Source organism: Artibeus jamaicensis, unplaced genomic scaffold (genome assembly GCF_021234435.1).
Source record: "Artibeus jamaicensis isolate MK-2021 breed Jamaican fruit bat unplaced genomic scaffold, CSHL_Jam_final contig_391, whole genome shotgun sequence".
NCBI classification, from domain to species: domain Eukaryota; kingdom Metazoa; phylum Chordata; class Mammalia; order Chiroptera; family Phyllostomidae; genus Artibeus; species Artibeus jamaicensis.
In genome coordinates this window covers 17,816,238-17,839,014 of record NW_026521814.1, presented here as the reverse complement: position 1 = coordinate 17,839,014, position 22,777 = coordinate 17,816,238, and the positions used below count along the sequence as shown (strand labels likewise).

Here is a 22,777-nt window from a genome sequence, read left to right as displayed (position 1 = left end):
TAGAGAGGCTTCCAGGAAACCACGCAGAGGATCTCCTGGAACCACGGGAACATGGTGGATTATAGTCATGCCTGAGCATCTCAGGAGCACAGGTGGCTGTGAAGTGACCATGGTGACAGAGGAGAGTGCTGTGCTTAGAAGGAACTGCATGGCCTATAGACAGAGGCCCCCACGGGGGCCGTGTATGAGAGCTGTCTGGGTTTTTTTAGGGTTTTCCCCAAAAAGCTATCAGAGGCCAAAGAGACTTCAGCAGAAAATGAGACATCTCTAGTAACAGAAATTTTGAAAGAGCCCAAGAAACTACACATAAAAGAGTCACTATGAACACCTGCCAAATATGGAGAATTGAAAAGCCATGGACACTTCAGGGCAAGGGAAAGAGCTAGCCCCACAGAACAGCTCTGAGTAGCCGTGAGGAAAAAGAATGGAGTTGTTTTATGATTTTAAGATATTTTACTTCGTTTAAGAAAGGGACTCAGCCTTATGTGAGGGGTGCATTTTTGTGTCGGAGGATGATTGCATTCATATTGCACAGAGAAAGGTCACCTCAGAGGTCACCTACAAACACTGTGTTACATGCAGCACACACATGCACAGGCTCCCAACACTGAGTACCAAAGAACACTTTCTGTGCATATTAAACATTCTCTTTGTTAATCCACCAGCATCACCAAAGGTAGTCAGCAGAGAACTAGTGTTGCCTTGGGAGGGCAGTGTTTCAGCCAGGTGGTGATTTACAGCAAAAAAAAAAAAGGAAGAATGGGAATTTTCTTGACTGTTCTTTCACTATGCCTCTGATTGAGAGGTGACACACCTCCTTGAGGTAGTTTAGGCTTCTCTGTCCTCTGTCTACCAACATTCAGTGTCTTTTTTAGGACTCAAAATTTAGTCTGCAGCACATTAGAAAAAACTCAGGTACTAGAGAGTTTCTCTTAGTGCTGAACCACATGTTTTTAAGGTCAGAAAAAGGCGTTCTCCCCTGAAAAACCACAGAGACAGTTAGGTCTCATCCTATATCCCATTTCTTAGAACATTTCTATTTAGATATTATGATCTCATCCCATGTTCTAATTCTCTTTATATGTCTCCCTTAAATAAATTCCCCTTTTCAATTTCCTTATTCTGGTAAGTGACATACTATTTTTTTTAGTTAACAAGATCAAAACCATAGTTGTTTTACACTTCCCTCTATTTTGCCCTTACGTCCAAGTGTTGCTCTTTGTATTTTCCAAACAGCTCCCATAGCTGCACCTTTCTTTGCAGTCTTACCAAGTATGTCCTGTAGCCCAAATTTGTTAAGTCTTCTAAGTTGTTTTCCTAGCTCCCAGGTTCTCCTCTCTTTCAGTTTATCCCACCTACATCAGGAAAACTACTCTCTCTAAAACACAACTTCTGCCTTGCGCTCTGCTGTTTAAAAATATTCTACAGCTCAGCACTGCCTTCAGGATAAGCATGAAATTTCAGACAGAACTGTAATACCATCTATGATTCCACTACTCTGAACCCTGTCAATTATATGCTTTACTCCTACTCTTTAAAATGCTTTCATACTCTCAAAGACAATTTCATTCATTACCAGAAAGTGCTTTCAATTCTGCTGGATGGTGAGGATGCAGCAACGAAAATGAAAGACACAGTCCTTGAGCACCTATCAATTGAAGTCTAGAGGGGCATGCACACAAGTCAAACAACTTTCACGATGCGAAATGCAATGTACTGTAGGACAGAGGACCTGCACAATAACCAGTCTTGGATTATCAAAGAAGGCTTCTTGGAGGAAGTGATATTTATACTGAAGCCTTAAGGCAAAGCAGGAATTATCTGGGTGAAGAGTGGACAAGTGGTGCACCAAGAAAGTGGCAAAGAGCGTGTGAAGGTGCAGAGGTGATCTGCTTAAACAACGAAAAGAAATTTTCCTCTTTTGGAAAGTAATACACTGGTGCCTAAGATTGAAGAGGGTGAGTCCTAAGAGTCAAGGTAAGAAATTTGGATTTTATGCTAAGAAAAATGTGGTGCTATTGACAGTTTTTAAAGACTAAAAATACAATGAACAGATCCGTCATACAAAGCACACTCTGGCTGAAGGGTGTTGAATGGGCCAAGAAGAGAGGCAGAAGACCAGGTAAGAGGCTACTTCTAGAACCCAGACGTGAGTTCCTGGTGGCCTAGACTTGACTAGTGGTGATGAGAATATAAGTCAATAAAATTGAGAAATACTTGAGATTAAAATAACAGTAATTCTAATTAGTCATAAACGTGGTAAGTCAATTTTGGACTCCTACAAGAATGATGGTGTCACTTATTAAAATTGGAAACACCATGGAATGGATTTGAGATCAGAAGGGACGGTTTAATTTTTGACATGTTGATCTTGAGGTACTTTATAAAACTTCTAAGTAAAGGTGCCCTGGAGACAGATGAAGGAGTGGGCCTGAAATTCAGAAGAAAGATCTGGGCTCGGAACATAGTTTTAAGAATCATAAAGCTATGGATGGTGAATAACACTACAGGCTTGGGTGAGGCCATGAGGGGCAATGAGAGAAAAGGCAGTCTTTGAAGAGCCATAGCCCTGCGGAGCAGCAGCATTTGTGGGTGTGTGTGTGTGGGGGGGGAACGGTATAGGATACAGACATTGCAGGGGAGGTAGGAGATAAGTCACAAAAAGGAGAGTCTCAAGAAGAAGCCAACATTGTTAAGTGCTACGGGAAGCGTAAGTAAGAAGAAGACCCAAAGCTGCACAACAGATTTAGCAACACGGATGGGCTGGTTTCTCCCATTGGTTCCCATGCTTGTTCCTCTTGCTTCATGCCCAGGACGTTTGATTGGTACGGAGGACCTCAGTAAAGCCTATGGCACTCCAGCTCCTGCTTGAGTTAGACCAGTGGTCAGCACTGGCAGGAAAGGAGAGGAGGAGAGAAGATCAAAAGAATGAATGGAGTCAGGGCACATTCTGGGTTGCAGGCCAGTTCCCAGCAGGGGTCAGTTCCTAGCAGGGGGTGCACCAGAAGCAACCATACTAACCCTTCTCCTCTAAAGATAAATAAATAAAAATCTAAAAAAAAAAAAGAATGAATGGGAATATTTTCCCTGAACTTCTTTTCTATGGATTTGCTGAAGGCTATGTATGCATTCCTTGATTTGAGTCACAGTTCCTGTCAGGCAGCTCTTTCTGCTTACCCTTTGGGGTAGGCTGGGAAAGAGCTTTCTGCATTTATTATCTCTGGAGTTTGTGCTATCTTTGAGGGTTCATTATACATTATCAATAGTCTCTTTATTTCATTCTTTTCAAATAATTCTTATTTAAATGTCCCATCTCATTCCTGCTGGAATCTTGATGGACATAATGGGAATTATGACTTCGGTGAGAGTATTTTCAGTGGTGTGGCGGAGGCAGAAGCCAGATCACAGACAGATCAAAGAATAAATAAGAAATAGCAATTACAGTATTCTTTTTAAAAGGTTAGCTATTAAATGGCGTAGATGGAAGGTGTGGGGGCCACAGTGGAACATCCAGAGAGGTTTTATGTATCTTTTCTTTCTATGTTGGGAAGACTTGACCATTTCATTATTTGTGAGAATATGTTATTATAGGAAGAGCGTTTGAGGATAAAGTAGAAAATGGAGCTAGCAACTGGAGCATGGTCTTCTAAAAAGGTGAAAGGAAATGAGATCCCCTTAATAGAACGGCTAGTCTTCGAAGACAGCCTGTTCCTTAGGAGACAAGGAAGAAAGCATGGTTGGCATGCGGGAACATGTACAATTGGAGTGGGAGATGAAGGCTCATTTGCTTTGCTGTCTTGTCTTTTCCTTGTGAAGTTAAAGGAAGGCCGCCTGATGAAAAAGAGAGTGGAAGCTGGAGATTCAAGAAGAAAAGAGAAGTTCCAAATATTTTGAAAAAACAATTCAGAGTGTTAATGGAAGGGATCTGGTTCTTCTTGTTGATGCCATAAAGAATTACAGATGGGCAAATCTAGTAGCATGCAAGCAGGGCTTATTGGTAAGAATGGGGCTTGTGGACATGGGCAGGGGTAGGGGTATGAAAGGCCTTGGTTCAGGGCAAAGCAGGGGAAAGGCAGCAAAAGGAAGGGTGGCCAAAGGCTGGGTTGGCAAGCACACCCCCAGTCCTTTGTTCTGAGGACTTATATAGTTGGCAGGATGGAGGGTTGTAGGAGACTGTTCTGTGTGGCGTGGGCCCAGCTCCCACTTGGAGATGCACAGGACCCACGCCCACAGATAGGTTCTTCTGTGGGGAATCAGGACTGCAGTGTGCTTAGGCCACTCTAAGTCTTGCTTTTTGCTAAACCCCCCCCTCACTTGGATTTGTGGCAAACATTTACTGCAAAGTAACTTCCTAAAATCCATCCTAAACCTTCCAAGAATGAGTGTAACTGGTTCAACCACTTTTGACCTTTTCATTTGCAAATATCCCTCTTCTGTGATGTGATTACTGGCATCTGCTCCTTTGTTTTCTGTAGAAGGTAATCACCTAAAGCAACCTGTGCATAGTAAATGAGGACCATCTTGTAATGTGCCAGAAAAAACCACAATAAAGGCTGCTCATGGCAAGGGCCACGGCTTTTGCTCCCCTTGAGAGAAAAGCCATGCTGTCCCTTTTCCTCCACGGGACTCAGTAATCTGTGTGAATGTCTCATTTCATCCACAATGACGCCAACACTGCAGGCAGATGTCTGCATCAGAGGGTGAGGGAGTTACCTATTGATTGACAGGGAAAGGTGGTGCCAGCTTTGAGAGGGATGGAGGGTGCTGTGAATACCCAAAGGTGCTAATGGACTTCTTCCTTTGTACACTGTGAGTCCTTTCTTGAATTTCAGGCCTTGGGATGAAAGCATAGTCTCAAAGGCTTTCTTTCCCAGACAGTGGAAACTGATACATAGTATTTCAAGGGCTTTCCTCCTTCTTGACTTGGTTTCCTGGTAACCAGGACTTAAAAGCTAGTCAGCAACAGCAGTGCAATCTCAGAGTTCTTCCTATGCTGTCTCCTGCCTCAGTAGAATTGGCAGAACTCTTTGAGAATACAATTGAATCTGAAAATCATGCATCTAGCTGACCCCAGTCTGCAAGCTGGTATGAAATTTCTCCAGACACACTGAGCAGTGTTGGTATTCTTTCAGAAAAGGTGAATCAATAGAATAAGCCAAGGTGGCATTTTTCCAAGTACTCAGATGAAGGGCAATAGAAGAGGAGGGCTGAGGAACTAGGAAGCAAGCATTTGAAATAATGGAGCATGAACTTTCTTTGGTGTAGGTAAGATAGTGATGGAAATACAAGAGAGAAGTCAAAAGACTAAATGTCCATGAGATGCTGAGGACAGTTAGGCTGGGGCTAATAGAGTGGGTTTGGTCATCAGAGAAGTGAATGCCTGAATTTAATATTTCAGTACAGATAGTTCTTCTGACGAGGTCCCAGATGAAGCCATGATGGTGAGGGGCTGAGGTGAAGAAAACATATAGGACATCGAACATAGACCCTGGTAGGTGGTCCACGGGATGGTTGCCAGTCTTCATAGGATGTTTTCTTTGCATAGCTTGAGCTTGATTTTTTCAGTGCATATTAATCATAATTAATACCTCATTAGTCATTCATCAAATTGCATGATATCAAAAATATACACAGTGATATTTAAATGTGAGAGGGCTACTCTTTACAATTCAATTTCAATTCTCTCAGTCACTGAAATACATAAAGACAGTAACATCAAAAGTATTTTTAAAAAGAGAAAACAGGTGGGTTTCTTAAACCAGGTTGCCCAGAAAAGTTCCCCATTTGGTTTTCTAATTATAGAGCACAGAGGGAAGGTTTGGTTTGAAGTTTTAATTTACCAGAGCTATGCAGGATTAGTTTCTTTTCTTTTCTTTTCTTTTCTTTTCTTTTCTTTTCTTTTCTTTTCTTTTCTTTTCTTTTCTTTTCTTTCTTTCTTTTCTCTCTCTCTCTCTTTCTTTCTTTCTTTCTTTCTTTCTTTCTTTCTTTCTTTCTTTCTTTCTTTCTTTCTTTCTTTCTTTCTTTCTTTCTTTCTTTTTTTTACATGCAATCCAGTATTTGACAGTTGTTAAATATTTGCTTTAACCATGAGTTTGTTTTGAGTACAATACAATCATACCCACTATCTCTGTGGGACTCTTTCAGGAGCTGGCATGCACTCATGATATTTAACTGGAACAATGAATTATTTAAACACGGAAATGCACTAGTTACTGTACTTCCTTGGAGGCACATACGCTTTGACAGAAAGTAGAACAAAGTGGTTGTGCAAAAAGCGTCAACATAATTTTTTTCTAAAACCTTTTATTTTTATTAGCTGTAGTGACTTCTCCTTGGAACATAATCAAAATCCAATAGCATGTATCAGACTATAATAATGGCCCTTAACTTTTTCCCTTTGAACTAGTAACAAGTTATTATATAATAATGATAATATTGATTCACATTTTTAGAATTTATAAATATATACATATACATGGCATGGTATGTGTACTGGTCACTATCAATCTAGACCTAGATGTATACACTTATACACTTCTCCTGATCTTGAGATAGGAAGGTAACGCTAATAATATTTGTTGAAAAGTTGTGAAGAATTGTATTAAACTGGAAGCATTCTCTTGACCAGTTCCCTTTATGATGGAGTAACTGAGGTGATAGAATAAGAATACACTGGGTTTCTGGCTGGAAATAAAAAAAAAGATACAGTGTGTCTTGGTGCCTAGCAAACAGATGTTTCAGTTGGACGGACATGAATTGGATCTCAATACCTTCATGATATGAATCACCTGTGACGACCTGCCAACCAATGAGTCATTCATGAAACACTTATTAAAGGTCCACTATAGTTAATCCCTGAAGATAAAGTGAGTAAAATATAGGATTTGCTCAGTATAGATTGGATTTGTAACTGATTTAGTTACACTTAATGTTTTGTCTATTACCTGTCAAAATGATATATATTCATACTTGAAATATTTTTATAAACCAATCTATGCTGTTCCCAATAATTTTTTAAAGTTTTGGTAGTTTTTAGTTATGAATTACACTGATTCTTATATATTACTGCTATTGTATGTCTCAGTTGTCCTTTTTAATGACCCAGAGCATGTTTTAATATACATTTGATTATTTGTATTTTCTTCTAAGTTTTATGGATTGCTATTTTTCTTTTGATCTTAGGAAAAAAGAATATTTGCAATTATTTACAAATATAACAATAGAAATTGCGAACACTCTCATGTCTATGTATATGAGCCACATTTAAGAAAAATTAGGGGGGAAATGCTGATATTCCAACTATAGGGTTTTTACTTTATTCATATGTTTTTCCCCTCAACAATAACAAATTGTAGATGCTATACATGTGACCAAGCATGTATTGAGCAACAAAAACTATTTAAGCATTATTATCACTTTGTTACCTTTCATAACCTATAATAATCAACCAGTCAACAATCTTCTGTGATGATAAAGCTGATCAGATCTGGGTAAATTAGATGAACAAGAATATAATATTCATATATTAATAAAATACTTAAAGCACTAGCTTAAATTATAGTTTATTTGTTTAGGGAATGTTTGAAATATGTAAGGACTTCTAATAATGCTAATTAGTTTATAAGGTACCTCATTTTCTTTTTAAAGTTAGTCACATTGATTTTAAATACCAGAGACTTGGTTCTTCATTTACATATTCATTAAGAACATTTTACAAGATCTTCAGGAATTAAGTAGTATTTCCACCACTTCAATGCTAGCCACTGGGTACTCAGTAATAAATAAAATAGAGTCCAGACTCTCGGCCCCCATGGAGCTGTTAATGTGAGTCTGTATCTATTATGCAGCCCTGGGTGCTTGTTAGAAGTACAGCTGCCTGGGCCTTAGTAGCAGTTCTGGGGTACAGACTAGGAAACAGCATTTTAAAGAAATCCTTCCAGGTGATTGTGAGCATATTCTCAAATTTCATTTTGATGAATAAATAGCCTTTTGAGCAGATGTTTTTGAAATGTTTATCAGCTCATTCTTCTTCTTCAAAAACGATCCAGTGGCTGCTCACTGATTTAGAAAACTTCCAAACTCCTTAGTGTAGCTCCTGCCTTCCTCTCTAACTTCTTTGGCCAACTTTCCTGATTGGTGAAGCTATGACTTTATTGGCTTGATCTGCTGCTAGAAGACAGCCACCTAATACTGTGCTCAGGGCCTTAGTTCTTGCTATTCCTGGGCTTCCAATCCCCTTCTCCTGTATGTTCTCATCATTCAGGCCTCAATTCAAACCCCCTCCTGGGTAGGCTTTTCCAGACTACCCCTAGGCTGGGATTCTCTATCAAAAGCTTTCCACAATTGCATGAGGCAAACCCGAGCCATTTGTTCTACAAATCGTTTGCTTTGTAGAACTCACACAGAGGTCATCCATCAGCTGCTCTAGGAGAAAAGCCCAGGAATATGTATTTTTAACAAGCTACCCAGGGGAGTCTTCCTGGTAGACATGCCTGGAGAGCTGCACCATCAGGTGTGTTAACCGAGATTTGCACAGAAGCTATTACCCTCAGAAAGGAGCTTTGCTGGGTGAGAGCAGAAACTTTGGGTTGTTCCACACTCCGTTCTCAGAAGTTGAACATAGTCTGGTACCATTGTAGAGAGAAAAGGGGCCACCTATTAAACCTGACAAGCTCAGGGGAGGCCTGCATGGTGGGTTTAAAACTCAGAGACTGAAAGTGATCACAGGATGGTCTGAAGATGAAAATTCCTAACTAAAAGCTAATCATGGTGAATAGTTAAGTCCTAGGCCTGTATCTTCTTTGACAAAGGTTAATGTTTACCTTAAGAGAGCCTGTCTATTGTCTTTTTTTTTGGCATCTAAGATAACATACATTTGAAATGTCAGAGTAATCCACTTTTCCAGACCCTCAGCACACAAGAGCAGAAGACCACAGACTCGCTCATTGTTATCTTGCTCCCAATACCATCTCTACGTGCTGTAGATGTTAATTATTAACTATCTCTACCCAGGGATGTGAAAGAAGTATGTGTCTCTTATTTTGCTTTTTATCCAGTCTTAAAGATTTCCCCACTTTGCTTTCCCCTGCCTCCCTATCTATCACCAACGAATTTCATCTAACCCCTCCCACACTTAGGTCTCCTTTGAGTCTAATGAATAAAATAAGCTGTGAAAGTGACATTATTTGGAGCACTTTCTCTACCCTTTGAGATTTTTTTCTTCCTTGAAATTGTTGTCAGTTTGACTCAAAAAAATTTTTAAGACTTTTTCTTAGGCTAGATGTTCTTTCACTGACACCTGATAGAAATAGCTCAATAACTGTTCCTTGACCGAATTGATGAAACACACAACTATCTCTTGGCTGAAATGATGAAACACACGTCCAGGGGAAGCTCCCAGTCTGTTGTTTACAGGGAAGTAATTGGAGCTATTTTTAGGGTTTAACTATTGATGTTATGATGGAGCATAATTAAGGTTAAGATGAAGAGATTTGAACTTCCTTCAAGCAACAAAACTACTTGCAATTTGATCCCAAAATAAAAATCTGAAATTTTAATTTTTCTTACAATTTCCATGTTGATGCTACAGTGACTCCAAGGGAACCACAGTCTTAGTTTTGATGGCGATTCAAAAGGAAGTGATTATTAACATTTGATTGAAGGGGCAGAATCCCCAAACCAGTGGACATATTCAACATATTTTCATGCTGAATTGGAAAGGAAGGAAAGTTGTAAACATATACTATCTAAGGGTTACTTAGCATCTAGTAGACAAAACATCCTGTTATATTATAGAAAACTTACAAACAAGTGTCAGTAGAGCTTTCTTTTTCCTTTGCAACTAACTTTAATCTTACCAACGTCTCTCCAGCAGGCTGAAAACAGGGGTAGGGGATGTGTCCCCTACCCCTTTCCTCTTTAGTATACATATTTGGGGATTTGGGGAAGCAGCTCAAATTTTTCAGCCCTGACAGAGAAGGTGAGAGATTGCAAATAGTCCTCTGTGTTCTCAAATGACCTCAACTGTGTCATGGTCAACACATTACTCTAAGACAAAAATAAGGAATTTCATTCTAGACCCTCAAGAGTTGGGCCCTGAGATGAGGACTGCAAGTGCTCTTGGAGGAGCCTGTGTTCTCCATGAAGCTGCACCTCTGGACAGAAAGTGTCAGTAAGAGGGTTACAAACACGTTTCTATATTTGTAAAGTGAGCTGGAGGCAAGGCTCTGGGGAGAAGCCAAGGGGATAAAGGAATTGGGTTCAAGTTGCACAAAGAAATAAACTGAAATATGGAGACTAAAAAGGAAGTCATAAGATTTCATGAAAGTAGGAGAGAATCTTTATTTCCCCTGGTTTGTCAGAATATGGCTGAATAAGGAGCCTGGCGACGTGGAAGAAATGAATGGGACTTGGAAAAGATATGGAAAGCAGAAGTATTAGATGCCGAAACACTGTTTTGGGGCAAGGTAGTAAAAAGCAGGGATCCGAAGCTAAACCGCCTGGGAAAGCTGGTTTCTCTCTGGTCAGCTGTGTTACCAGCAGGTCACTGTATCCCCCCGGCCTCAATGTCTTAACCTGTACATGGGGAAAACAATGCTCCGTATCTCCTAGCATTGTTAGAATTCAAAGAGTTCCGGTATGTGGGGCAGCGAGGACATGCCGCACACTGTGTAAACACAATGCGAACGTAGACGTTAAAGACTCTCGGCATCATATGGAAGTGGCTTTCCCAAGGACATGTGCCAAAATGAGACGGGTGAACAGGATCCAGTTCTGTTTTCCTTGACAGTGGTGATCTGTATAGGTGATATATAGGACTAGCATCTGGGAGATAATAATTCCATCAGAAATGAGGGTCACACATGGTAGTGGATAGTAAAATAAAAGGCTCAAAATAGGATGGCCTTAACCTAGGGGCCCAGGAACAGATTAAAAGGGAAGGGACTGCAAAGCAAGACTATCTTAGCCAGCCTAGCGAAAGGCAGCAGAGGGGATCCATAAATTTGAGGGGGGAAAAAAGTCAAATCGATATATTCAGGGTGAGCAGAAAAGCAAGGGTGTGAAATCATTCAAAACACAGATGATAAGGCAGTGATTATATTAAATAAATAAATAGATAAGTGGGTAGCTAGATAAAAGACCTAATTCTTTTGAAAGCTGCCGGTAAGTGAAAAGAATCAGTTTTGGCTACAGATGTAAATATGAAGGCAAAAGAGAAATAATATGTCGAAACTGACAGATTGCTTACTTCAGAAAAGATGAAATGTGTTACAGTGTCACCTACTGAGAGAGGAGCCAGACCCTGGGAAAGTCAATTCTGTCTGCTCTTTAAAAGTTCAAAGAAGTTCGAAGGGTTCACATGGAAAAGGGGGTTATAGGTGCCAGGAGGCTTTTGGTACTCTTCCAGATACCCAAGACACAGACCCAACACGCCGCTCCAAGCATAAGGCTAAGACGGTAAATTTGAAAGAAATGGCTAGAAAATTGTGTCTCGTTATGTCTGCCACATCTTTTGTGCTCAGTTTAAACTGATCCAAGTGAAAACTCCTGGCTGAGCAGATCTCACAGCTGCTTTGCAGTAGGGAGCAGCTGCCGCTGGTGCCAAGTGCAGTACTCATGGGGGAGGGGGGCCAACAGGCTCCCAGAGTGCAGTTCAGGCAGGGCGCAGACGGCAGACTTGGAGGGCAGAAAGGGGTAAGCCCGGTGGGAAGTGATGTTTCAGGTTTCTGGGGTGGTACCTCTGTAAAAAGCAAGAGTAGGTAAGCAGAGATGATGGAGGAACACTGTCAAGGGCTTTGTCAATAAGCAACAGGACACATGGGGCTTGCCTGCTTCACTGCTTGCTTCCATTGGGGCGTGAGCTCCCAGGATTAAGTTCGAGTATCTATCTGGTCAGGTGTGAGTAAAGCTATGTCATTAATACAGCTACCCTCAGTGAAACCAGACTCACAATTTAACCGAGCACAAGAAAGAGCTATAGGAAGGGGCCAGAGAAAGGGTGGGCCCTGATGAAATCATCAAACTTTTAGAATCTAGGTTTCATTCAAAATATTTCCCTCTCAGGAATCTGGAGCCAGAACTGGGTTTGAAAGTGGAGACAAGTTTAAAAGAAAAGGGGGAAGTGGGTGAGAGTGGAGGTAGAACTGGCTACTGTGTGTTTAGGGAGGCTGACTTTTTAACAAGGACAGGGAGCAAGAGGGAAGATTAAAACATCACAGCTAAGCAGCACATGGAGAGAAGAATCTAGGGTCAGAAATGATGGGTCTGTCGCTGGGAGGGAAGGTAGAGGCAGAAGGGGAGGGCCGACCAGGGATGTCCTGATGTTCTGGGAGCCTCGGAATGTCCTCAGGGACACGGGTATGCAGGTGGAGTGTTTTACAGCAGCTGCAGCCAAACTCGCAGCTAAAAGAAAAAAGGCATTAAAGGTATGGCATGATTTGAGATCAGAATCTTGAGCAAAATCAAACTGGAAAGACCCATCAGTGATTGCTAAGAAATAGCATCAGGAGGCAAAGATACAGTGAAAATTCAAGAAGCCATCTCATCATTTTGAAAATTGTACCCTTAGATTTAAATCTATGTTTACTGAAATAAAGAATTTTAAAAGTTAACAAAGCTTTCAGAACTTATGGTGGGTATAACCTAGACTTTCTTCCACCCTTCCCTCACAAGAAGTAATTTTAGATCCATATCATTTAAAACAGATTTGGATATTAATGCATTATAGAAAGCAGGAAACATTTTCTCTTTATGGAGCACCATCAGTTTTATGAAACCTTTCAATTCATTTTTTAAAGCTGGAAATATTCTAGTCTGCTTTGCATAATGAGTCAAGATAACCTGAGTCTGCACAGTAGGCGGAGAGAGGCAGCGATGGAGCATGGACCCCACAGGACCACAACACAGGGTTGCCGAGGTTCCCAGTTACAATTCACATAGGGCCTGAGCAGCCCTGGGCCAGCTTTGACCAGCAAGGGTAGGAAAGAACACCAAAATGACACACAGGAAAGTTAAAATTACATTACAAATAAAACCCCTTCTGCTTTGCCTAGATTGACACAGCGTCGAGGAATTTGCCTCCCTAAGCATGAGGAAGTGTTTTTCCCCCCAATCTTTTAATTTATTTTTTTAGAGAGGGGAAAGGAAGGAGAAAGAGTGGGAGAGAAACATCCGTGTGTGATACATTGATAGGCTGCCTCTCACACTGTCCTTTCATAACTCCCCAGCTACAACGCAGGCATGTGCCCTGACAGTCAGTGGAACTGGCTACCTTTTGGTTCAAAGGCCGGTGCTCCATCCAATGAGCCACACCAGCTGGGGCACGAGGATTCTGAGCATCCCTACATTAGCCACAACACAAAACCTGACATCTAATCCAGCCCCTGCCTCTGATTTTGTGATTTAAACAATGAATCCAGATATTCTTCTATCTAGATCTCAACATGCTTTGTGAATAGTACATTTTAAGACACTGGCAAATATTATTATTTTTTTTGTATCACTTTAAAAACATTTTTTATTTACTTATTTTTTCAAGTACAGTTTTCTGTCTATTTCTCCCATCCCAGCCCAACCCGCCCTGTGCTCCCCACCTCCCTCCCATTTCTACCCCCCTTAGTTCTTGTCCTTGTGTCCTTCATACTTGTTCCTCCAAATCCCTCCCCTTTTTTCCCCTTAAATTCCCTTCCCTCTCCCCTCTGGTCACTGTCCCCCCTATTCTCTATTTCAGTGTCTTTTGTTTTTATTCTGCTTGCTTGTTTGTTTTGTTGTTTAGCTTCCTGTTAAAGGTGAGATCATATGGTATTTGTCTTTCAACCCCTGGCCTATTTTACTCAGCATAATGCTTTCCAGTTCCATCCATGTTGTTGCAAAGGGTAGTAGCTCCTTCTTTCTCTCTGCTGCATAGAATTCCATTGTGTATATGTACCACAATTTTTCGATCCATTCGTTTACTGATGGGCACCTAGGTTGCTTCCAACTCTTGGCTATTGTAAATTGTGCTGCTATGAACATTGTGGTGCATAGGTTCTTTGATATTGATGTTTTAGATTCTTAGGATATAATCCTAGCAGTGGAATTGCTGGTCAAAAGGCAGGTCCATTTTTATTTTTCTGAGAAAATTCCATACTGTTTTCCACAATGGTTGCACCAGTCTGCAATCCCACCAACAGTGAACTAGGGACCCCTTTTCCCCACAACCTCTCCAACATTTGTTGGTTGTTACGTTTTTTATGATAGCCATCCTGACCGGTGTAAAGTGGTATCTCATTGTGGTTTTAATTTGCATCTCTCTGATGGCTAGTGATACTGAGCATCTTTTCATGTGTCTCTGGATCCTCTGTATGTCCTCCTTGGAGAAGTGTCTGTTCAAGTCCTTTTCCCATTTTTTAATTGGGTTGGTTGTCTTCTTAGAGTGGAGTCATGTAAGTTCTTTGTATTTTTTGGAGATCAAACCTTTGTCTGTGGTATCGTTGGCAAATATATTTTCCCATACAGTTGGTTGTCTTGCTAATTTAATACTGTTTTCTTTAGCCATGCAGAAGCTTTTTATTTTGATGAGATCCCATTTGTTTATTCTTTCCTTTATATTCCTTGCTCTAGGGGACATATCAGTAAATATGCTGCTGCGTGAAATATCTGAGATTTTCCTGCCTATGTTCTCCTCTAGGACTTTAATGGTGTCATGGCTTATATTTAAGTCTTTTATCCACCTTAAATTTATTTTGGTGTATGGTGTAAGTTGGTGCTCAAGATTCATTTTATTGCATGTAGCTGTCCAGTTCTCCCAACACCATTTGTTGAAGAGGCTATCTTTACTCCATTTTGTCGAATATTAATTGATTGTAGAGGGTTGGGTTGATTTCTGGGCTCTCTGTTCTGTTCCATTGGTCTATGTGCCTGTTTTTATGCCTGTATTAGGCTGTTTTGATTACAGTGGCCTTGTAATACAGTTTGATATCAGGTATTGTGATCCCTCCTACTTTGTTCTTCTTTCTCAAGAGTGCAGCTGCTATTCGGGCTCATTTATGGTTCTATATACATTTTTGAAGTGTTTGTTCTATGTCTGTGAAATATGCCATTGGTACTTTAATAGGTATTGCATTGAATGTGTATATTGCTTTGGGTAGTATGGACATTTTGATGATGTTAATTCTTCCAATCCATGAACATGGTATATGTTTCCATTTGTTTGTGTCTTCCTTGATTTCTTTCTTCAGTGTTGTGTAGTTTTCTGCATACAGGTCTTTTACCTCCTTGGTTAGGTTTATTCCCAGATATTTTATTTTTGTTTTTGCTATATTGAATGGGATTTTTCCCTTGATTTCTGCTTCTGCTGTTTCATTGTTGGTATACAAAAATGCCTTTGATTTCTGGATATTGACTTTGTAACCTGCTGTTTTGCCAAATTAATTAATTAGTTCGAGCAGTAAAAACATGGAACGCTTCACAAATTTGTGTGTCATCCTTGCACAGGGACCATGCTAATCTTCTCTGTATCGTTCCAATTTTAGTATATGTGCCACCAAAGCGAGCACGCAAATATTATTTTTATAGGACAAGTAATTTACATAACATATTCTAAACCCCTATGAAATATATTTTCTTGGTAATCTGGAAAAAACAAGATGCTCTGGCAATGAGAACCACATACTTTTGCTCAAAATATCATCCTGTCCTATGTCAAGACTTATATAAAAAGTCAGCACCATCCTCTCCCCCCAAAATCAGTGTCAAACTTGTGAAAGAGCAAAGAATTTCCAAAGCTCAGGTGTATTTAAAAGACAGTGGCTCATTGACTTCCTGAAAGAATTTTTCATAGAGAGGGCTTTCATAGAGAAGTCACTGATTGGGAATTATGATTAAGGTTAAATTAAATGTGTCCATAGATGTTTTCTCCCAGCAAACACAATTCCTGAATTGAATTAACAATAGGAGAGGAGACTATTCTCTCCAGAAGTTCTAGGATGCAAGTTCATTTCCTACAGAGAGGACTCTGCAGAGAGGACTATTAAAAGTGCACAGAGGTTTCAGGAAGACCTTGATCAGATGAATCCTGCAAATTGGAACTGTCATATTTTACATGCTTTTTTCTTACTACCACTCACTATATCATTCTGTTATATTAATTTTGTTGATATTATATTAGCTTTCACTGATGTTTTGTTGACACCAGTATTTTATAATATCTTCAAGTTCATATTTCTCTTCCCCCATACTCCACATACATACACAATGTGGGTGTCTTCCATTGTGGACAGAATTACTTAGAACCATGCTTCTCAACCTAGGTTGAAGGACCAAATTTTTGATGTATCATTTTCATCTGCAATCTGCTGTGGGTTGATTCTATTGAATAGCAATGAAAAGGAACTACTGGCAAAATGCAATTAATAAAACAGGAATATAGACATAAGTCACATTTTTATTATTAAATTTGGTTATATTGTTCTGTCAAATGGCTACCAAAGTTTTAAAATTCTTACTTCAGTGTTTTTATTTATCACATTATAGATCAGTCATAGTTCATGGTTTGGCACTGGTCCATGGTTTCGAAGTTGAGTACCATTCAGGTTAACCTAAAAACTATGGTGGTTTCCCACAGTACAGACAGACATTGAGTTACAAGTATCCTACTTCATACAGTGGCTACAGAAGTAAATAATATCTTTTATTTATATTGCATGTTTTTACTTCCTAAAGTATTTGCATGTTCATGCTCCCACTTATCTTCAGGACAGAGCATATGGTAGGTAGATAAAAACACATTATTTTATTAGCAGGAAGCCAACTTACCTTCATTATAAGAACACATTTAAGTGCACATGTTTTAGCCTACTATTTTATTTTATTTTATTTTATTTTATTTAAGATTTTATTTATTTATCGTTAGAGGGGAAGCAAAGGAGAGAGGGAGAGAAATATCAGTGTGTGGTTTCCTCTCATGTGTCCCCTGCTGGGAACTGGCCTGCAACCCAGGCATGTGCCCTGACTGGGAATCGAACCGCAATACTCTGGTTTGCCGGCCCACGCTCAATCCACTGAGCTACATCAGCCAGGGCCACCTACTATTTTCTAGTATTGCATGGTAAAAACCTGGATGGAATACATGCTGTGCAAAACAAACAGTGACCTGAGTTACTGACCTGTTTACTCAATTCCAGAAGCATTTGCTGAGTGCCCGTCCGAGCTGTGCATGGTGCCTGGCCCCGGGAACCAGAGAGATGGAGAGGAGATGTTTCACTCTGACAGGGCAGGTGAAGCACACAGTCAGTAAGTTTAGTGCAAGAACAGTGTGATAGAGTGTGGAATGTACACTAAACCAAAGACTGTAGAAGTTGAGAAGTTGGTAATTTTGGCTGGAGAAAGGAGTGTTTGGGTTGATGTGGAGCAGCTTTTGAAATGCCGAAAGCAGTTTTCCACTAGGAGGTTGAATAACATGAGGAAAGTCACAGAAGTGCTAAGGGGTCCGGGTCCCTTTTCTGCTCCAAAAGCATGACTTTCTGCTTTCATCCCTGCTCACCATGATGTAACACTTAATCATAATCCCCAGAAGATAGTCTTGACCATATATAAGTTAGTAAAAATAGATATTACAAAAAAGTCGATGGGGGAATCAAACAAAAAAGAATTGCATTACACAGTACACAACAAACCATGACAATAAATCCTGATTAAATATTAATTTCCTTTTCAATGAGTCATCAAGTTTCTTGCTGGACAAGACAATGCAGCTCTCTCTTAACTTTTCCTTCTCTCAGAGCAGTTTAAAATCTCTCTCTTCGTGTAATCTTACATTTCCGTATTCCTCATTCAATTCAGTAAACATGGACCCTGGTTAATATCACCTTCGTTAGACTCTACATGAGGAAGGCATAAATACCATTCAGATCTTCTTTTTCTCTCATTTGACTAGAGACACACACATATTTGTTACATGATGGTTGGCATTGAAACAGTCATGCAGTGTAAGAGGTGGGCAACCAGTGGCAAGCAGAAGCAGCTGCTTGTGGGGGGAGAAGCAGAGAGAGAGAAACAAGGGTGACGGAGTGCACGCGGCCTCTGAAGGCTGGCAAGACCACCAGACCCACCTGTAGCTCCGGGTCTGGCTGGAGTCTTTCTTAGACACCTGCACAATCGCCCACCACAGCCTTACAAACACCCTTTTTAAATCGAATTCAGCTTTGATGAGTTTTCATTGTAGAGACACACTTCCTTCCTAGCTGGTCGTGAAGGAAAAGGAAAATAATAACGGTATAAACCATCTTCAGATATGCCAAAGTCACAGATCACATAACGGGGATCAGGCATTAACTGTCTCCTGAATAATCCAGGCTCATGTTTCTCTCCCTAGTCTTAATGAAGCAGAGACTGGGCATATATAAATTTAAATAGCAAAGCATTTATTCTTGGAAGTTAAATACCCTAAAAGGAAACTGATGAAGGAACAAGAAATACTCAGGAAAACAATGGCACTGGTGTGGTGGGTGTACATACAGCTTTGCAGCTCCCCACAGTCCCCCCATTTTATGAAACAGAAGGGTGAAGAAAACTTAAGAATGTAATGGATATACTAATTCAGATGAGAATTTAGAATTAAAGTAAAAGAGATTATTTTCTTCTCAAATACAGCAGAAATGTAAAGCTGACAGTTATAAGATAGAACCACAGAATCTTTACCCTATAAATGGCTTTGCCTGTTGCTCTGTGAACCCTGCACAGAGATTCTTTCCATCAGCCACACTCATACATGGTCCATATGGTCACCTTGGGCCCTGAAGGACGTCAGTAAATACAGTGTCCCCAGGAAACCATAAGAGCTCATAGACACACCGCCAGGAGAAGAAATTAAGTCACCAGCATGGGACAGAACAGGCTCTAGGTTTCAGAACATTGGATTTTATGATAAAAAAGGGCTGGTTGCTAATAAAATTCAGTGATTATGATGTGATTTCCCCAACCATATTTAAGGTAACACCAAGGTTACCCAAATCAAGTATGGTAGTGAGTTCACAAAGACTGGAAGACATTTCTAGATTTCCTGGCTGAGTTCTAAAATAGAACTATTACACTCAGCTCAGCAGAACAGTACAGCAAGTACACTTACTGCTGGTGACATTCCAGGGAACAGTTAACACTGCTTTATGGCCTTTGGTAATGAGAGTGGACAGCAGTGTAACAATACATAATAAGGTGAGTTTAGTTTTATGTCCTGAGAACAATCTGCTTTACTTTTATGGCTCAATTCTTTAAACTGTTTCTGTTTTAAGTAATTACAAATGATAGCTGGCAAGTGACAGTTATAACCACTGTAGCAAATGGGCTTTGTTGGAGCATTGCAGTCTACCCCGAGAACTATTTTCTTAGCCTTCTAGAGAGTTTAGTGTGAGGGTGCTGCATGAAGCAAGTGCTTCCTGACTTATGCTAGACTTGCAAGGGTCTCCTTTGAGCAGGACCAGTGCCAGTCTGTGTCTGGTGGTGCTTTCCTCAGGATAGTACCTCTGACACTTGTGATGCTTGACTTGCTAGGAGGAGATACAAGAAAAAATGTATTTTAACAGTTACATTTTAATTTGGAAATCAGTAAAATAAGTATAAGAACACATTGAATGGATGATCTCATGGATGTTATTGCTTCAGAGGGGTTTGTTTAAAAAGCTCACAGAAAGACAAATATTAAATAATGAGGGGTATGTCGTAGAAAAGGCAAAACTATTTGTTGGTGTTTGCATGACTGTGTACCCAGCCTTCCAAATGGCTCCAGTGGTTCTCATCTTCTGGTGTTCATGCTCTTGTAAAATCCCCTCCCACACTGAATAGGGCTGATATACAACCAGTAGGCTCTTGTAACCAATAGGCTATTGTGGAAATGAAAGAGGTGTGACTTCCAAAGCTAGAGCGAGCCATTGAAGCTTCACTTTGACCTTTGACCATTTGTTCTGAGGGAAGTCAGCTGCTCTGCCATGAAAAGCAGCCCTGGGGAGAGTCCCCTTTGCTGAATAACTGAGGCCTCCTGCTAATAGCCAACAGGGAACCAAGGCTCCTTGTCTACAGCCAGGTGAGTGAGCTGACATCTTGACTGCAACCTCACATGGCATCCTCAGCCAGAACCATCTCTGCTAAGTCACTCCTGCATTTCTGACCCACAGAAATCATGGGAAATAAAACATGTTTATTGTCATGATGCTAAATTCGGGGGTCATTTGTTAGGCAGCAGTATGTAACTAGTAACAGATAAAGAACACCATGACCAAAGACTGGAAACCAGTGGCACAGAGTCCCATTTACCATTTTTTGTATGCAGCTTTGTTTTTCTCCTCTTTCCTGAAACTCCTGTTACACACAGCTGAACGGAGATCTAACCCAGTGTACCTGCTGCCGCTGCTTCCTGCTGAGCCTGCACATGGCACCTCCTATTTGACAGTGTTCACTATCACTCATTCCTCTGACAATGAGAGGGCTGTAGGCTTTTTATGGACGCACACTCTGTGGCCAAGAGAAATATAGTGCCTGCCGGCATCAGTCCGAGAGATGTGATCTGAAGTTCTGAATCCCCAATGTTAAATGACTTGCTTTTCTTGTTGTCTTTCTGTTTCTAAAAGGATCTCAAAGCAGATCCTCATGTGTGATTTTATAGTTTTCCTGGGAAAACCTCTAACTGGGTCCATGGTAAATTCAGAGTTATTGTTGCAGTGGTTACTTAATGGTATTTTTTAAACCTTTGTCTGAAGACATGCTTATGGATTTTAGAGAGAGGGTAAGGGAGAGACAGACAGGGAGAGAAACACAGATGTGAGTGAGAAGCATTGACTGGTTGCCTCTTGCACACGCCCCAATCTGGGACGGCACCAGCAACCTTCTGGTTTACAGGACTACACTCCAACCAACTGAGCCATACTGGCCAGGCCTCAATGCTATTTTTATAACAACTTAAAAATATACATTACATATTTTCTTATTAATTAGCTTTCTCCTTATGTCAGCAGAAGCAGGTTGCTTTAACAAGTTCCCTGACGCATTGGTCCAGGTTCTTACCTTCGCTCAGAGGACTTGTTGGGAAGGTTCTCGTGGTGTTGTTGTGTCCTCGGATTAGGGACCAGAGAGCTAGTGAAAAGAGAGTGGACAGAGTAAGAAGAATTCAGCTCCTTTTCTACATTTACTCACATGTTCTCACTGACTTTTTTACTTCCCAATTATTTTCTCATCGTCAACGGAAGTTTCTTATTAGGTTTTGCATTTGCATGTTGAAAGTTAGTTCAGTTTCCACTGAGTTCTGCTGTGTCAGCATTTCCTTAATTACACCCCACCACTGGCTGTCTCCCAGATGACTGCTAAAATTATATGGCATGGGATTTAACTACAGACCAGACACAGCGTTTTTTAATCTTCACTAGAATTCCTCTCAAATAGCTAAGGAGCTAATCATCCCAGCTCTACTTTCCTTTGTCTCTAGTCAGGGCCTTTTCAAGTACTTCTCTTTGAACAGAAGTTGTTTTACCTTTTATAATTTCCAGCTGCTTTTGGTTCATGGCTTTGGGGAAAAGGAACTGGGCCGCATTTATTTCTCCATGATCGCATCAGAAGAGTCTCCAGGAGCCAGTCTCACTAATACTTTGCAGGATGTTCTGATCTACAGACACATTATTTGCCACTTAATAAGTTCACTGAAACCCAATTTTGTGGCTATCTAACTTTCACACTATCATTTCTTGGTTCCAGCTCGGGAATCATATTTTTAGTGCCCTCTCTGCAAACCAGAGGAGAGCAAACATTGGCAGAGATGTAAATTAAATACACCAAGAAGGCCAACTTCTAGTTCAGGTTCTAAATCTCTAACCATGATCTGGGTGAGTCTGGTCTCTTTCCAGGTGCCAGTCATTTCGTCTGTAACACAGGAAGGTTCCAGCAAATGATTCAAGGTCACTCCCAGCTCTACAGACCTAGAGCCTCTGGAACAGGGATGGCAGCTCGAGACACCACCCATGCTTCCTATGGAATCATGTTCTCCCAGCCACTTTGCCTTGTTCTTGCTCATTGGCTCATTTATTGTCAACAGCCATCTTTGCACTGTTTCTTTTTTTGGATTCCCCATCCTTTATTTCTCCCTCTAAAACCTTTACAATGGCAAGAGGGCATGATAGAGAGAGAGACTGGCTACCTCTTTGTATGAATAATGCTCTTCTGGAGTGCTTGGAAAACAGACCTGTAAAAGGCCTTCTAGGAAAGTGTCACCCAGTCCTTCTTTATGTGCTTATCTTTCCTTTTTTCCTGGAAGGTTCCCCTTTAATTATTTAGTTGCTAATGACAAATGAGCTCCCATATAAACAATCATATTCCCTGCTTCGGCCCCAGCATCCAGGCTATTGTTGGACCAAATAATATTTGTAGTTGTTTGTGTCAACTCACATGCTCAATGTACTAAGTTAGTTAAAACAGAATGCCTTTCAAGGAAATCTGTGTTTTGAAGAGTATGCCTCCAAAGACATCAGAACGATTTAGAGATAGCAGCAGTTCAGAAAACAATGTAGTCACATTAAATTGTCCCCAGTGTTATATAAGGCAGAAAATCAGAAAGAAAAAATTCCTAGATGGAGGAGTATCTAATAAACCTCTAAATAGTTCGCAGCTGTGTGGCATGTGGTACCACTGGATAAACAAACTTAACCAGCACATTTGGTTGGAGAATTCTGGCTATAATTGTACTTCACATCTCTTTCTGTGGCCAGACACAAGGTAGAAATCTTAGGGGTGCTTCTGAATGACCAAGCCTTTTTAGGTT

The 22,777-nt window shown here is 40.5% G+C and overlaps 1 protein-coding gene and 1 non-coding gene across 2 annotated transcripts in view; both read right to left on the bottom strand.

Annotated features, from left to right (window-relative positions):
- The window catches only part of ITGA4 (integrin subunit alpha 4), a 131,322-nt gene extending 109,719 nt beyond the window's left edge, over positions 1-21,603 (bottom strand). The window contains exons 1-2 of the mRNA XM_053665220.1: positions 21,497-21,603; positions 21,034-21,102 (exon numbers count right to left, since the gene is read on the bottom strand). Coding sequence (XP_053521195.1) covers positions 21,034-21,102; positions 21,497-21,527 — 100 coding nt within the window. The 5' untranslated portion in view covers positions 21,528-21,603. The remainder of the gene's footprint in view (positions 1-21,033; positions 21,103-21,496) is intronic.
- Positions 15,430-15,536, bottom strand: LOC119037785 (U6 spliceosomal RNA). The gene has a single exon (XR_005080285.1). It is a non-coding gene; the product is annotated as a U6 spliceosomal RNA (small nuclear RNA).
- Positions 21,604-22,777: the final 1,174 nt, after the last annotated feature.